This window comes from Neohortaea acidophila (assembly GCF_010093505.1).
Source record: "Neohortaea acidophila strain CBS 113389 unplaced genomic scaffold BDY17scaffold_1, whole genome shotgun sequence".
NCBI lineage: Eukaryota > Fungi > Ascomycota > Dothideomycetes > Mycosphaerellales > Teratosphaeriaceae > Neohortaea > Neohortaea acidophila.
Genome location: NW_022985510.1, coordinates 649,807 through 664,999, shown reverse-complemented (window position 1 = coordinate 664,999; position 15,193 = coordinate 649,807). Strand labels below are relative to the sequence as shown.

The window sequence follows — 15,193 nt, the reverse complement described above, 5'->3', positions numbered from 1 at the left end:
GCGCAAATTGTGTGCACCGTTTGCGTAGCCGGCTTTGCACGACCTGGATGTAGCACGCGATGCACTTGCCCGTCCTTCAACCCGGCGAATGGAATGTCCACGTTCTCCCAAGACTGTTGATGGCTGTTGTGCGAGAGACGCTTCTCTGCGCTGCAGCCGTCGCGGTGCTTTCCGCTGCGGGAGAGTCGTCGAAGACGGCAGGTGCGTTGCTCTCTCGTGCCTTCCTTGTTTGGAAATTACGAGTGCCAAGAGCGTTTCACAAAGGTTGCACATGCTCTCGCACTTCTCCAAACTTCCTTTCTTTTGCCAAACGCGACCTCGTCCTTCTCTGCATCTCTCCTTCTTCCACCACCTTCTCTCACCCCCAATCATCCGCCATCCTTCGTTCCTTCTGGCAGACTTGCGCCTTCGCTGTCTTTCACCGCCCGCTCACCTTCAGTCACTCATTACTTCCATTCGCTCCACGAACCTCGCTACCCAAACATGAAGATGAAGAAGGGCGTCGCAATCGCGGCTACAGCGTTCGCGGGCGTCGCGACTGCTGAGATCGAGGGCTATGGGTAAGTCCACGTGTGTTTTTCTTTTCGTGCGTTCTGCCCCTGTTTGGAACATGTCGGGGCCGCCTTCCCGCCGCTCTGGATGTCTCACGTCTCCCGCGCGACCAAGAGGCCTGCTTGTACGCTGGCCAGATGGACGCACACTTCCTCAACACCGCATGCACTTTTCAGCCCAGCAGCACAACGAGCACGCTTCGATCCTACATTGCCCAACAATACATACGCCGGCATGCCCCACTTCTGCAACCCTTTCGAAAGCACTTCTACCTCGTCAGACCCTGCGCCATCGCCCCGCAAACCACCATCAATCGACCGCTTCCGCGGTGCTACAGTCAGTCCCGGCAAAGTCATCACCAAAGCCGAGCGTGTCCAGCGCCGAGCGCGACGCATGGACTCAGCCGTTGGTCTGTTGGACGGTCAGGTGGATGAAAAGCCGGACTACGATGTCAAGCACAACTGGGAAGCATTCCGGGCAAAGTTCGCTGCCGATCCTCGATGGTCGCGAAGCTTTGAGAGACATGGCTGGGACGTTGAACTCGCTGCGGGGGACACATCCACCCACGACCTCACCCAGGGAAGGCGGCCTTGGAACTTTCGATCAACCATCTGCACTGCTATCTTCTTCGTTCTTGTCTTCGGTGCGCTCTACACTTTGCTCGAATACTTACTTAGCGTAACCAGGGCTTCGGCTTGCAGTGTGACCACTGTCTATATTCCGGTCACGTACACAGTGACAGCTGGACTGTCTACTGCGTCCGTCGCGGCACAAGACAACGGAACCTCACCCATCATCGCGCACACTTCGACGACGACAATGACTTCTACGGTGATGGAGACTCTCACATCCTTCCTCACCCCCTCGACCGCGGCCACCTCGCCTTCTTCTTCCGGCAGTCCTTCATACTTCTATGTCACGAATTCCGCAGGCAGTACGGTGTGGCTCAATGGAATATCACCCAGCTCTGGTGCCTCCTTGACAACCGTCACCACCACTGTTGTAATTCGTCCGGTGCCTTCGAACGACCCCGCCGTCACGATGCAAGCTACCGCCAGCGATGTCGACACAATCACACCGCCTGCTTACACGTCCACGGTGTATACGTTTGAGACCCCCGACAGTACCCTCACGTCAACCAGCACGCATTACACGACCTTGACGGTCTCGCAAGTCAGCGCAGCGGCGAGCATCATATCCTCGAAGAGCTCGTTCCCTGGAGTTAGCAGCTCGGGTTGGAATGCCTCAACGTCGATGGATCCTCAACTTACCACCAGTACTGCCGGCAACGCCGCATCTGTCCCTACCACACTTACCGACATCGTGTATCTCGGGGCCGGAGATGACATCACATCCACCACGACCATGTTCTTGACGACGACTGTGCCTCTACAGATCACCACAACGGTCGATCCCGATTCGGGAGCGCCGTATGTGACCACCATCACAGCACTCCCGGTTACAATCACCGCCGGTGGTGAGGGTTCACCATCGCAAACCAGCATCGCAGTCGCTGGAGCAACTTCCACTTCTTCCGCCACACCTGTCTCAGTGCAAGCGAATTCTACGTCTGCATCCGCGCCGATGACTGGAACTGGAACTCCAAGCTTGACAGCGTATCCAATGTCCATCTCCCAGCCGTATGGCAACGCTTCAACCAGCGCCATGCCGGCCACGAATGTCTCGAGCTCAACGCTCAGTCTGGCCACAGCGAACCCAACCATCGAGAGCATTCCTGCGAGCCTCAACATTACAAGTTCTGTGCAAGCCACAACGTCCACGAGCAGCGCGTACTCTGTCGGGGCTATTACAGCTACCGAATCATCACTCTCATCCGCAACTGCCACAGCCGCTCCATCTTCTGCGACTTCCGCGCTCGCCATAACCCGCACCATCAGCCCGACAGGCATCAGCCATTCGTACAACAGCAGTCTTTCCATCGGTCCTGCGGCCATCAGCTCTGCTTCGAATAGCTCGGCTATATCGCTGACGCAGTCTCCCTACGCCACTTCCTCGTCTCCATCATCTGCGCTCAACACCTCGGCGTCGGCCGTGAACAGCTTCACGTCAAATACCACGCGTGCCAAAGGAACTCCCGTTCGATCTTTGCCGGCCAGCTCATTTGTGTCCCTGGTGTCGACATCATCGCGGACAGGCACTGGTTCCTCGACCTCCACATCCTCCGTTGCCATCACCGTCACCGCAAGTGCGGCCACATCGACCTCCACGCCAATCTCCGCCGCCTCGATCTCAATCAGCGCAACAGTGTCGACTACTTCGGCCTCCGCTACGGCGACGACGACAGCTTCTTCCACGGTCACCCACGCATCGAGCTCGATCGTCGTTTCTTCTGCGACAGCTACACCAACCCAAGGCTGCGGAGAGCAGGGAGTATTTACTCTGACCTTTGATGACCTCCCCAACTTCCTGCCGTCGAATCCAAACAACATGAGCATCGCCCAGGCGCCACCGATCTTCAGCCCGTACCATCACCTGGAATTCAGTGACGGCTATGTCTACGCCCCGGCTCCATCCGAGCCTTACCTCCCCGTCTCGCCTCCACATCTGGCCGTGTTCCTTGCCAACGATACGGGGAAGATGTCAAGCCAGTATATTCAGCCTGGCGAGTTTGGAGATGGTCCGCGCGACGCCATCTCCGCCTTCTGGTTCGATGCCAACAGCGCCTACTTTGGCTGCAACAATCCCGGCCCGGGGGTGTGTACGCTGGTGTTCAAGGCGTACACCTGGGATCCAACGAAGAATGTCGAGGTCGTATCATACACCCAGACGGCAAGCATCCCGCCCTGCACGACTATGCAAGACCTGAACTGCCAGCTGCAGAGGGTGGAGTTTGCGCCTACATTTCAGAACCTGACCGGAGTGCAAGTCTCGGCGTTTGCCAACAGCGTTCAGACAATGTTCTACATGGACAACCTGGGTCTGCAGTGGTCCAACAGTAGCTGTGCCGCCGGCTTGCTCAGGCAGTCTTCTCAGTGATGATCGACGGAAGGAGTGAGCGATCCAGCTGGTCTGGTGATGAGCCGCCTACATTATCGGATGGAGGCCCGCCGATATTTGGGTCTGTGTGTACGAGTGGTGATGAGTGAAGCAAGACCTTCGGCTGACAATGCTTTCGCGGTCGATGCAGGCTGGTACTGTAGACTAGCATTGCAACAGGCATGTATTATACCAATACGTCAAGTGCAATTACCCATAGCCATTGAGTTTGGGTTTCTCACTGTCACAGATCGTAGTCATGATTCCAAATGCACGGTCACTTGCATGTTCTCCATCGTGTTACAAATATTCAATCCGTCTTTGCCGAGGCTCGCTGGCTTCAAAAGACATCTCGCTCTTCACACGCGGCTCTCTGCCCAGCAATCCCATTTCCCGCATCTCATCTACATCATGCCTCCAGTCACTGTGCACCTCTTGGCTCTGCAAAAATCAATCCCCGCCTTCCTAGATGCCGTCAAATCCTCCTCTTCCACCCCGCCTCTGGTCATCTCCAAAGTCATCCGCTGGATCGTGCGGCCGACGGAAATCGATGCGCGCGAACTGCTCGACACCAAATGGGATCTAATGCTCATTCAGCTCAAATCCGCACCCCTCAGCGAAGACCTGCTCTCCAACAAGTGGGTGGCAAAGCGCTACTCCGTCACAGCCGGCGTGCCGAGCAGTCTAGTCAAAGGCTTTGATGAGAAGAACGACCGCCTGCTGAATCCGCGGCAAGGCGACGTCCCGCCTCTCTCCAATTCAAAGCCCCGAATGGCCAAGTCCGCCCAAAGCCTAGCGCTGGACGACGACCTGCTGCGCTTCGCCAAGTCGTACGAAATCGGCGGCGCAGTGAGTATGTACAATTTGCTGGCGTTTAAGAAGACGCAGGCGGCGCACGACAGCTATCTCAAGTATGGGAAGGCGTTTGCGGAGTCGTCTGGCGGTAAGCGGGGCGGGACGGCGAAGGTTGTGGGCAAGGTAATTGATGAGGGGTCGCCGTGGACGGAGGTCGCGCTGGCGCATTACCCGACTATTCAGCATTTCACGGAGATGTTGGCGAGCGAGGACTATCAGGAGATCAATACTAAATGGCGGTTGCCGGCGCTCGCGGATACGTGCATTCTATGGTGAGTTCAGAGCTATGCAATGGGGAGAGTGTTACGCCGCTGACTTTTGACTAGCACGAGTGAATTGGACCCCATTCTGACGAACACGGAGAAGTCGTCGAAGTTGTAGATGCCGCTTCGAACGCAGGCCCGGCAATTGATGCCATATTCCCGGCCCATCCGTATATTCATAGCATGCGGATGATAAACAAGCTCAGCCTCTGGCTCGCCCCAGCTTCCCACCTCCACAATTGGCGGATGCGGGGCTGTGATGTACAGAGGTACCTGTTGAGGGGTAGATCACCAAGAATCTCCCCGAATGCAGGTATAAAGCACCTTGGGGGACCCGGTATGGTCGTTCTTTGCAAATACAAAATCAGAAAACTAGATTTCCTCACTTTTTCCACTTGGACCTTTTCCAATTGTCTACTTTCACCTGCCCCTCTTGTGACGATGGCGACGAACGGCGTCAACGGCCATGCGGCCCAGGAGACTTGCCCGTTGGAAGAGTTTATCAAGCATGAATATGATTATCTTGTTGTAGGAGGAGGAACAGCTGGGTTGTGTGTCGCCGCGAGGTTGACGGAGAACAAAGATGTTACCGTCGGCGTGCTCGAGGCGGGAGCCAACCGGATGGATGGTCCGTCGGTCGACGTGCACAGGGAATACAGTGTACTGATTTTTCGAACGCAGATCCACAAGTGTACACCCCGTCCATGTACCCAACCCTCATCGGACGAGAGAAATACGATTGGTGTTACCAGTCCGTCCCCCAGCCCAACGGTAAGTCCACCGACGCCAGTGGCATCACGTGCACAGCCTTGTGCTCGGCGCCCGCTAATCGCAGCACAGCCGGCAACAAGACCTACTCGATGCCGCGAGGCAAGCTGCTCGGCGGCAGCAGCGGCATCAACTACCTCATGTACGTGCGAGGCTCGAAGAACGACTACGATGGCTTCGCCGAGCTCGTCGGGTCGGACGATTGGAATTTCGAAAGCTTGGGACCGTACTTCCGCAAGCATCAGAGTTTGGATACGCCGAACCCGAAGGAGAAGGGCTTTATGCCTGTTGGGGATCCTGAGGTGCGTTATTCGGGACATACGGGCACGACTGCATTGAGGCTGACATCTTTGGGATACAGAAATATCATGGGACAGAGGGGCCGGTAAGGATACGATGTCTGATTCAGAGCAAGAAGCCTCACTGACGATGTCTTCCAACTACACCAGATCCACACCAGCTTTAACGAGTACTATCAGGTATGTCCACGGATCGAATTCCTATACAGCTCATCCACTGACTCTGCTTTAGCCTTTCGAGCAGGAGTGAGTTCCGTCGTGACAACTTGTTGATACTAACCCCTAATAACAACTGTGAAAGCTTCTGCGAGGCTGCGTACGAAGTGGGCGGCAAACCACGCACCCTGCACGATGCCTACTCGGGTGACCATGTAAGTCAATGGACAATTATGCTTTTCAAGACATCGTCTAATCCGTCCGACAGATGGGATTCTATTCCAGTCTTGCCGCGATTGACCGTGTTGGAGACAAAGGACGCCGATCCTATGCCGCTACTGGGTACGTTGCCATCGTCTTGTAGCGTCGAGATAACCTACTGATTCTTTCGATGCCGCGACGTAGATACTTCCGGCCGAACAAGAACCGCCCCAATCTGAAAGTCCTGTGCGAAGCGCACGCTAGCAAGATAGTTCTCAATGGCAACACCGCCACCGGCGTCGAGTTCATCGACCCCCAAGGCAAGAAGCATGTAGTAAAGGCCTCGAAAGAAGTCATCCTCTCCGGAGGCGTCATCGGCACCCCTCAACTCCTCGAGCTCAGCGGGATTGGCGATCCAGAAGTCCTCAAAGCGGCCGGAGTCGAATGCCTGGTTGAGAACAAGGCGGTGGGAGCCAATTTCCAGGATCATGTGCTTGGCGGGATGCTCTACGACTTGAAGCCTGGCATTGAATCGCTGGATAGTATGAACAACGCCGAATTCGCCAAAGCGGCTACCGAGCAATACGAGAAAACTCAGAATGGGCCGCTCGGCAGCCCTGGTATGCTGATGGGCTTCGTGTCGTATGCTTCGCTCGTTGGTAAGGAGCAGTTGGAGAAGACGATCAAGGAGATTCGAGCCAACTCTCACGCAAAGACGGATTTTGAGAAGCGTCAGGAGGATCTGATTGTCCGACAGCTGTCTGATGACACGTTTGCCAACATCCAGACTTTCTGTGAGTAGCGTCTCATTGCGGGATATGAGAACATTCAAAGCTGACACATGCACACTAGGTATTCCTGCCCAGCTTGATTTGAGTGCTGGAGAGAGTCAGGTTAAGTTCTTCAGTCCTCCGCCGGAGGGAAAGACCCGCGTCGCCTTGCTGGTGTGCTTGGAGCACCCGTTGTCCAGGGGCACAGGTATATCCGCCATTCGTTTTCGAGCTGAACCCTGTTTGTTGACTAACGTTGCTTTGCAGTCCACATTACAAGTTCGGATCCCACGGCCCATCCTCGCATCGATCCAGGCTACTTCCGAAACAAAGTCGATGCGAAGATCCTCGCCGAGGCCATCAAATGGTAGCACATCTCTGCTTCCCAGATCAAGTCGTAATGCTAATATATGGGCAGGATGGACAAAGTGGCGGCCAATCAACACATGGCCAAGTCTCTGGGTGAGTCTGCACCATGGGAATTCCGCTATCCTTGCTGACTCGATGCTAGGCGATCGTGTGCTGCCGCCCAAGGATGTTGATATTACCTCCGAGGAAGCCAGAATCAACGTGGTGGAAAACCACATCGCAACTCAATACCATATTTGCGGCTCTTGTGAGTCTTACGACCTTCTGCATCCGTTGTGGTGTTCTTGTTGCAGGAGCTGACGAGCCATAGGTGCCATGGGAGAGGCGACGGATGCGAAGCTGAAAGTCAGGGGCGTGAATCACCTCCGAATCATTGGTGAGAGCGCAGACCCAATGATATGCGTTGGATCTTTCGATATACATGCTGACCACTGTCATCTAGATGCTTCGGTGTTCCCCAGCCATGTAAGCTGTTCCGCCTGTGCTGGACTACACGCCACTCACATGCTAATTTCTGGATACAGGTCTCCGGCAACATCATGGCCACGACATATACTGTGGCGGAGAAGGGTGCTGACCTCGTAAAGGCGGACGACAGCCGCTTCAAATGAGTTGAGAGTGGGAATTGAAATGAAGCCGGCAAGGCTGTAAGACTTGGCGCCAGTACATCGAGGTTGAGATACGCACAACTCGGTTTGCTTCACTAGCTGATACGACTCTGAGTATTTTGCAGAGTATCAAAGTCTGTTTATGTTGCAGTGGCTGTTTGTTATTTCCAGGCGGTGACTGAAACCAGGCAACGGCACGTGGGTGCCAAGACGGGCGTCGGTGTGACACGACCGCGCTTCACAGCCTTGTCTGCCTGGCTTCCTCCCCGCTACCTGCCGCCCAACTTCCTTCGCTTTGTTAGCAAACTCGTGCGGACTTCCACCCAGGTCCAACATGGCGACTCCCAAAAGGCGCCGAAGCGAGCAAGAAGATGTCACCACCCCCGCAAACGACAATGAGGTAAGGGCGGCAGCGGCAGCACAGTGCGTGTCGGCCTCATCGCTGATTCATCCATCCAGAACGTCAACAACTCTCCAGCCAGCGAGAGAGCGCTTCGCATACCTGAGCTTCTGGAGATGATCCTGTTGCAACTGCCGATGAAAGACCTCCTCCTTGCTCAACGTGTCAGCAAACGCTGGCAACACTCCATCCAATCCTCCATCAACCTTCGCAGGGCCCTCTTTGTGGACCCGGTGGCGTGTAGTCCTGTGAGCTATGTAAGTGGATTGCCCTTCAGCATCAAGGCGCATGCTTGATCGTGGAGCAGACTAATGCGAAGGCGCACGCAGCTCGATTGGCGCCTAGACGACAAAGATTGCTACCGCCACAAGAAACTTAACCTCGGAGAGCACCTCCGCGGTCCAGATCGTAATGACAAACCCAAGATCTATCCGACGCACTGGGGCAAGACAAGCGATGACGCCGGCAAGTACAACGTCTTCGTCAACCCGCTGCTAGCCAAGCTCTACCCCGTGCTGGCGGCGGACGGGCTGTACTGGAGCGAGACGTTGGAAGATTTGCCAGCCGCTGCTCAGCACGAAGAGGCTTCCTGGAAAAAGATGTACATTACTCAACCGCCGGTGAACTGCATGACGATGGAACGGGACTCTGCAGTCGACGACTCTACCGATGCTGACTGGACGATCAAGCAGCTGCAGTACACTGAAGGACTTGACATGGACGACGTCTGGATATGGCTGACGCACCGGGCTCAAACGGTGTGGATCGAAGGGAGGCACTTGTGGAAGGAGTACACTGGGTCTCGCGATCTCTCGCGGGTCGAGCAGAGAGGTGGAAGGTGATTGTTGCCTGCTACCAATGACGTTACGAAAGGTACGAGCGAGTTGAAAGGTGAAGAGTGCGAGAAGGGATTTAGAGCAGGCGACAGATGCTCAATTTGCCGCTCAGATTACAAGCAAACGAGGCCATGCGTACCAGGGTATCTCCCAGGGACATCAAAATGCTATCGTAAAAGCGCCGTGCAAGGCTCCCCAACTCCCACAATGCTTCGAAAGCCGAGCAGGCTCAATCCCTCCATGTAATTACATCAACACGTTCCTCTCAATCGACCATGGTCTCATCCACGCCCCTCAAAAAAGGATGCGCCAATGCCTCCGCAGCACTGATCCTCTTCGCAGGATCTAACGCCAAGCAGCACTTCATAAAGTCAACCGCCTCGTGCTCCTCCTGACTCAACCCACTCTCCCCCTCCTTCTTCGTCCGGTTCGTGCACCACAAAAGGATCTTCTCCCAGCTATGACCATTGTCGCTAACAGTGGGCAAATTGCTATGCATGACCTGACCGTGCTGCAAAGCAATGTCCTTCATCCGCTTCTTCCCGAAGATGCAGCATAGCTCGATGAAGGCGTCTATGTCATCCGCGGAGTGGAAGAAAGGGAAGCGTCGGCTCAAGAAGGTGAGAAGGATGATTCCACATGACCAGATGTCGATGAGGACTGTTTGCGCGGTGCACTTGAGTAGCACCTCGGGGGCTCGGAAGCCACGGGTTCCTGCGCGATTGGCTCGACGTGAGGGTCGCTTGTCGTCGGTGGGGTAGGCGAGCTTCGGCGCTTGTTGGCCAGCTGCTTGTGCAGCGTTGAGAGTTGTTGCGTAGACCGATTGCTGAATTTTGCGTTGACGATCGGGGTTCTCCAGGATGCATGGACAGTGGTGGTAGTCAGTGCCCTCCCGCTCCGCCAGGCCAAAGTCGACAAGCACGCCGCGTTTCTTCGTCGGGCAGTAGAGGAAGTTGGTGGGCTTGATATCTCGGTGGATGATGTCGTGGTCGTGGACGGATTGTACCGCCAGGAAAAGGCTCTTGAAGTAGATGCGCATTTCGGAAACCGGGAGCTCGCGGTAGTATTCTCGGAAGTCCTTGTGCTGGAAGTATGGAAGGATGGCGATGACTTGGTCTTGATGGCGGAAGGCTGTGATGAGAGGACAGACGTTGGGCGAGTCTCGAAGATCATGGAGAAGCTCGAGTTCGTTCAAGATGCGTAGAGGGGAAGAGGTGACGTAGATCTTCTTGATGGCGACGAATTTGGCCTTGGTGGATTGTGAGGGCGGCTGCTTCAGCCTTGACAGAGCGCTGTCGTGATTCTCCTTCTCAGCCTCGGGATCCCAGTTATTCTCGTAGTGGTTGTACAGTAAGTCCTCGGCTTTGTAGACTGTCGAGAAGGTGCCCTCTCCAATGCGGTTGATGAGGCGGTATCGTTGCGTGATGTTCTTGAAAGAGTGTCCGAAAGCCTCCATATCTTCGAGTACGCCATCGTCGGGCTCTTCGTCGTCGGAAATGGTATCGCCACTCTCCTCCAGCGTGTCATGGCTGTCATCCATGTCTTCAGTCTCCTCGTCTTCGGTGCTGTTCGCGTACGGATTGGCGCGCTGCTCCGCCGCCTCCCTGGCTCGGGCCAAGACAGCTGCCATCTTGACAACGCGAGCTCCAGTAGTCCCACACAGCTTCCCTGCTCACACAACCAGGATAGCTGTGGAACACGAGTAAGCTTGGGGGTAAACAGCGGGTACCTTGCAGGTGAGGTGGGACGAGCAGGCACGCCTGACGGGAACCGCGATTCGCACCCCGCGTTGTTTGACGCTAACCGCTTTGGGATTAATATAAACACTCACGGGCACTGGCCTCATCGCAATGTCATCCAGCGCCGACAACACTGCTCATCCTTCATCCACGCACCTCCACTCCTCCGGCGCATTACTGCGCGCACACAGTCATGGCGGAGTTTGACCTCAACGTCGCGCTGAAAGCGTACCTGGACGACCCGCAGACCATCCTGACCGCTGAGGCGGATCCGGCGCTGGTCGACTGCGAAGGCGATCCAGATGCCTACACTCCCGGCCTCATCAACAGTGTGCTGAACGACATTGCCAACGCGATCGGCGAGAGTCCAGAAGCCATCAGCCAAACATCCGCGCAGGACAGCATACAGTTTCTTCTAAAGTGCGCCGATCCTCTCCTATGTCCACCCGTGGAGACATACTGATGCGTTTGCAGACAAGCTTCATACATTCCCGCGACCTCGTTGGGGAGGGTAGTCGATATCGTAATCAGCGGCTTGGGCGCAGAGGCAGAGATTGTGCATCATGAAGAGCAGGAAGGCGAGACGGAAACGGAGCAGCACAAAGTCATCTTGGAGACCTTCGCCTTTCTCCTACAGTGGTGTATTGCTGCTGTAGAGGCCAAGAGCGCAGAAAAGTCGTCTGCGGCTCCAGCTGCCAGAGGCAAGGGTACAAAGGGCGCAAAGAGCAAGGCGATCGCGCAGAAGGACGGAAATTGGGACCCGACAACTCAGCTGCAATCGGCGCTCGACACCATGACGAAGGTGATGAAGCTGAAATTATCCCGAGTCTTCGTCACCACGAGCGAGAGAGACACCTTCATTGGACTGTTCACGAGATCCGCCTACCTAATTCTGGAGAGCGAGGCAAGAGTGAAGAACACCGCCATCCGCATGCACGTGTTCAAAGTTCTCTGCGTTGCCATCAAGCATCACGGCCACGCCTACGGAGCGCAGACGAGCATCATTCAGAACTTGACCTACTTTGAACACCTGGCAGAGCCCATGGCGGAGTTCTTGAACATCCTCGCCGAGCAATACGACTATCCCCAGCTCGCAGAAGAGGTTATGAAGGAGCTTTCGAGCAAGGAGTTCTCCGCCAACGACACCAGAGGTCCCAAATCCGTGTCCACGTTCGTGGCCCGATTCTCCGAACTCGCTCCACGAGTGGTGCAAAGACAAGTGACGTATCTCGCCAAGCTTCTGGAGAGTGAGAATTACACGCTGAGATGCGCCATCATCGAGGTGTGCGGGAACTTGATTGCCATGCTCAGTCGTGTCGAAGAGGGAGACCGGGGCGAAAATCACAAGGGCCAGATCAATGCATTCTTCGACGTGCTGGAGGAGCGATTCTTGGATGTCAATCCGTACTGCAGGTGCAGGGCCCTTCAAGTCTACGTCAAGCTATGCGATCTCGAAACCAAATACCCAAAGAGAAGACAGGCGGCTGCCGAACTGGCGACGAGAAGTCTGGAGGATAAGAGCAGCAACGTCAGACGGAATGCAATCAAGCTACTCGCAAGACTGATCGCAACGCACCCATTCTCTGTCCTTCACGGCGGCCTGCTCAGCTACCGAGACTGGAGCGACAGACTGGAAGCCTGCGAGACGGAACTCAACGCGCTCAAACCACCAGCAGGCACGCCAGGACTGGCCGAGCGGACGGTGGCAGACGCTACAGTTGACGAGAGCCTTCTTGACGACGCTACGCAAGCCGATGCTCAGCCCGATGGCAAGCCCGCGATGACAGAGGAGCAAAGGATGGCCGCTTTCCAGAAAGCACAAGAAGAGGCTGCGACTGCGGAAGCAATGAACAAGCTTCAACTGACTCGGCGGTACTACATCGAAGCGATTCGGTTCATTGAGAGCCTGCATGAGGCTGCGCCGCAAGTCACGCAGCTGCTGGCTTCGAAGAACAAGAGTGAAGTGATCGAAGCCATGGACTTCTTCGTCGTCGCGGATGCATACTCTCTCGAGCCCGCGAAAGCTGGTATTCGCCGGATGCTGAAGCTCATCTGGACCAAAGGCAACAGTGATGAAGGCAAGGGTGTCCAGACTCATCTCATCGAATGCTACCGCGGGCTCTTCTTCGACGCGCCTGGTGATTTCTCGGCAAATGATGCGGCGAATTACATCGCACGCAACATGATCAGTCTAACCTTTGGAGCGACACCTGCCGAGCTGACCAGCTTGGAGCAGCTGCTGGCGACCATGATGAAGGAGAAAGCGGTCAACGACCTCGTCATACAAAAGCTCTGGCAAGTTTATGGAGTGCAGAAGAAGGAGATCAGCAAGTCGCAGCGACGGGGCGCGATCATCGTCTTGGGCATGCTTGCTCTGGCGGAGCCCGACACCATTGTCAGAGAGATGGAAACGTGCCTACGCATTGGTCTCGGAGCCATCGGTCGGAGGGACCTGATCCTCGCTCGCTACACTTGCATTGCCTTGATGCGCATGACGAACACCAAGCCATCGAAAGGAGTGGAGGGAAATGCGAGCACGAGGCTGCCGAACGACCACGCCGTGTTGGTCAGACTTGCGGGTCTGATGGAGGTGCAAAGCGACAGCCCCGACTGGTATGGTCTCGCAGAGCAGGCGATCGGTGCCATCTACAATCTTTCGAAACACCCAGACGTATTGTGCTCTGAGATCATCAGGCGGAAGACAAAGGCTGTTTTTGCTGTCACCAGAGCGCCAACGCAGGAACCCGAGCCAGAGACGAGCCAGCCGGACATAGACGGAGACATTGAGATGAGCGATGGACCAATCGAACCCGAAGCACCAGCACCGCAGGCTACTGCTGCAGACGAGTCGGCGGGATCGGCAGTAGCGCTTTCGCAGCTGCTTTTCACCGTCGGTCACGTTGCACTCAAGCAAATTGTCCATCTCGAGCTTTGCGAACAGGACTTCAAGCGGCGAAAAGCAGCAAAAGAAAAGGCCAACCCCCCGCCATCAGCGACTAAGGCAAATACAAAGACGTCAAGTGCGAAGAAGGGTGACGGACAGAAGGAAGAGCCAACTGCGGAGGAAGAGCTCGACCTGATCGGCGGCACGAGCGAGGACGACTTCACCGACGCCATCGCGCACATTCGCGAGCGAGAGCTGCTGTACGGCCAGAACTCCCTGCTCATGAACTTCGGGCCATTGGTGAAGGAAGTGTGCAGCAACAACACCTCCTATCCGAACGCGGAGCTTCAGGCGCAAGCGGCGCTTTGCATGGCGAAGTTCATGTGCGTCAGCTCGGAGTACTGCGAAGCGAACCTCAACCTCTTCGTCACCATTCTCGAGCGCAGCCCGAGCGCCATCACGAGGAGCAACTTGGTTGTGGCATTAGGTGACATGGCCGTCTGCTTCAACCACCTGATCGACGAGAACACCGACTTCCTGTACCGGCGCCTCTCCGATTCGAGCTTGCAGGTGAAGCGGACATGTCTCATGACGCTGACGTTCCTCATCCTCGCCGGCCAGGTGAAGGTGAAGGGCCAGTTGGGAGAGATGGCGAAATGCATGGAAGACAACGACGAGCGCATCCGCGAGATGAGCCGGATGTTCTTCGCCGAGCTGGCGGGCAAGGACAACGCCGTCTACAACCACTTTGTCGACATGTTCAGCTTGCTGTCGGCGGAAGAGGGGCTGGAGGAGGACAAGTTCCGCCGCATCATCAAGTTCCTTGCCAGCTTCATCGAGAAGGACAAGCACGCGAAGCAATTGGCGAGTAAGTTGGCTCCCCGGCTGGCACGGGCGGAGAGCGAGCGGCAGTGGAATGATGTGGCATTCGCGCTTGGCTTGCTGCCGCACAAGAATGAAGAGATTCAGAAGCTGGTGGGCGAGGGGTGTAAGTTGGTGGAGGCTGGAGCATGAGATTGGCGTTATACCCTGGATAGACCTTACCTGGGCTGTCATGAATCATGTTTGTAGCGGGTGGACTCCTCGGCAACACCGTTTAGATGTGATCTTCGCGAGGAATGGACGTCTGTCACACGCGTGCACGTGAAAGTGAGGTCGTCAGAGTCTTAGTCAGCCACGGTTGTGGCTGAAGCCGCGCCTCACCGTCATCTCGAGACGAACTGCATCAAAGGACACTTCGTCACATCTTCAAGGCAACGACTTTTCCCTAACGACACTTGGCCGGGAACATACTGCATAGGAGGCTATTGCAATCGACCGACAAACTCCCCTCGTTCCATGCACACTGGCCTGACTCTGCCAGCACAAGCATCCTCGCCCTCCCTTTCCTCCTCCATCCCACCCTGATCCAAAATGTTCAACCGCGAGAACTTGTTCGGCGGCAGGCAGCCTGCGCAGCCTCAGCCTCCACCTCAACGCCAACAAATGCCACAACA

At 55.8% G+C, this 15,193-nt stretch overlaps 6 protein-coding genes across 6 annotated transcripts; 5 read left to right on the top strand and 1 right to left on the bottom strand.

Moving 5' to 3' along the window:
• The first annotated feature begins 1,253 nt into the window (after window positions 1-1,253).
• On the top strand, window positions 1,254-3,790 carry BDY17DRAFT_288627 (uncharacterized protein). Its single transcript, XM_033732224.1, has one exon. It carries the CDS (start codon window positions 1,372-1,374, stop codon window positions 3,547-3,549), a length of 2,178 nt encoding a protein of 725 aa, XP_033593835.1. The 5' UTR covers window positions 1,254-1,371; the 3' UTR covers window positions 3,550-3,790.
• Window positions 3,791-3,864: 74 nt separating this feature from the next.
• On the top strand, window positions 3,865-5,031 carry BDY17DRAFT_342050 (uncharacterized protein). Its single transcript, XM_033738004.1, has 2 exons — window positions 3,865-4,676; window positions 4,731-5,031. Exons 1-2 carry the CDS (start codon window positions 3,961-3,963, stop codon window positions 4,783-4,785), a joined length of 771 nt encoding a protein of 256 aa, XP_033593834.1. The 5' UTR covers window positions 3,865-3,960; the 3' UTR covers window positions 4,786-5,031.
• A 1-nt stretch (window position 5,032) lies between these two features.
• On the top strand, window positions 5,033-7,986 carry BDY17DRAFT_288625 (aryl-alcohol dehydrogenase). The gene is made up of 16 exons (XM_033732223.1): window positions 5,033-5,295; window positions 5,349-5,438; window positions 5,508-5,737; window positions 5,797-5,820; window positions 5,885-5,914; window positions 5,967-5,980; window positions 6,036-6,105; window positions 6,159-6,232; window positions 6,296-6,885; window positions 6,944-7,069; window positions 7,129-7,228; window positions 7,280-7,323; window positions 7,373-7,477; window positions 7,541-7,606; window positions 7,673-7,695; window positions 7,755-7,986. The coding sequence occupies exons 1-16, from the start codon at window positions 5,109-5,111 to the stop codon at window positions 7,839-7,841; spliced, it is 1,860 nt and encodes a 619-aa protein (XP_033593833.1). The 5' UTR covers window positions 5,033-5,108; the 3' UTR covers window positions 7,842-7,986.
• Window positions 7,911-9,166, top strand: BDY17DRAFT_288622 (uncharacterized protein). The gene is made up of 3 exons (XM_033732222.1): window positions 7,911-8,238; window positions 8,298-8,495; window positions 8,568-9,166. The coding sequence occupies exons 1-3, from the start codon at window positions 8,173-8,175 to the stop codon at window positions 9,078-9,080; spliced, it is 777 nt and encodes a 258-aa protein (XP_033593832.1). The 5' UTR covers window positions 7,911-8,172; the 3' UTR covers window positions 9,081-9,166.
• Window positions 9,167-10,800, bottom strand: BDY17DRAFT_288620 (kinase-like domain-containing protein). The gene has a single exon (XM_033732221.1). It carries the CDS (start codon window positions 10,702-10,704, stop codon window positions 9,340-9,342), a length of 1,365 nt encoding a protein of 454 aa, XP_033593831.1. The 5' UTR covers window positions 10,705-10,800; the 3' UTR covers window positions 9,167-9,339.
• Window positions 10,801-11,006: 206 nt separating this feature from the next.
• BDY17DRAFT_319815 (chromosome condensation complex Condensin, subunit D2) lies at window positions 11,007-14,711 on the top strand (the record flags this gene model as incomplete). Its single annotated transcript, XM_033736341.1, has 2 exons — window positions 11,007-11,233; window positions 11,288-14,711. The coding sequence occupies 2 exons, from the start codon at window positions 11,007-11,009 to the stop codon at window positions 14,709-14,711; spliced, it is 3,651 nt and encodes a 1,216-aa protein (XP_033593830.1).
• Window positions 14,712-15,193: the final 482 nt, after the last annotated feature.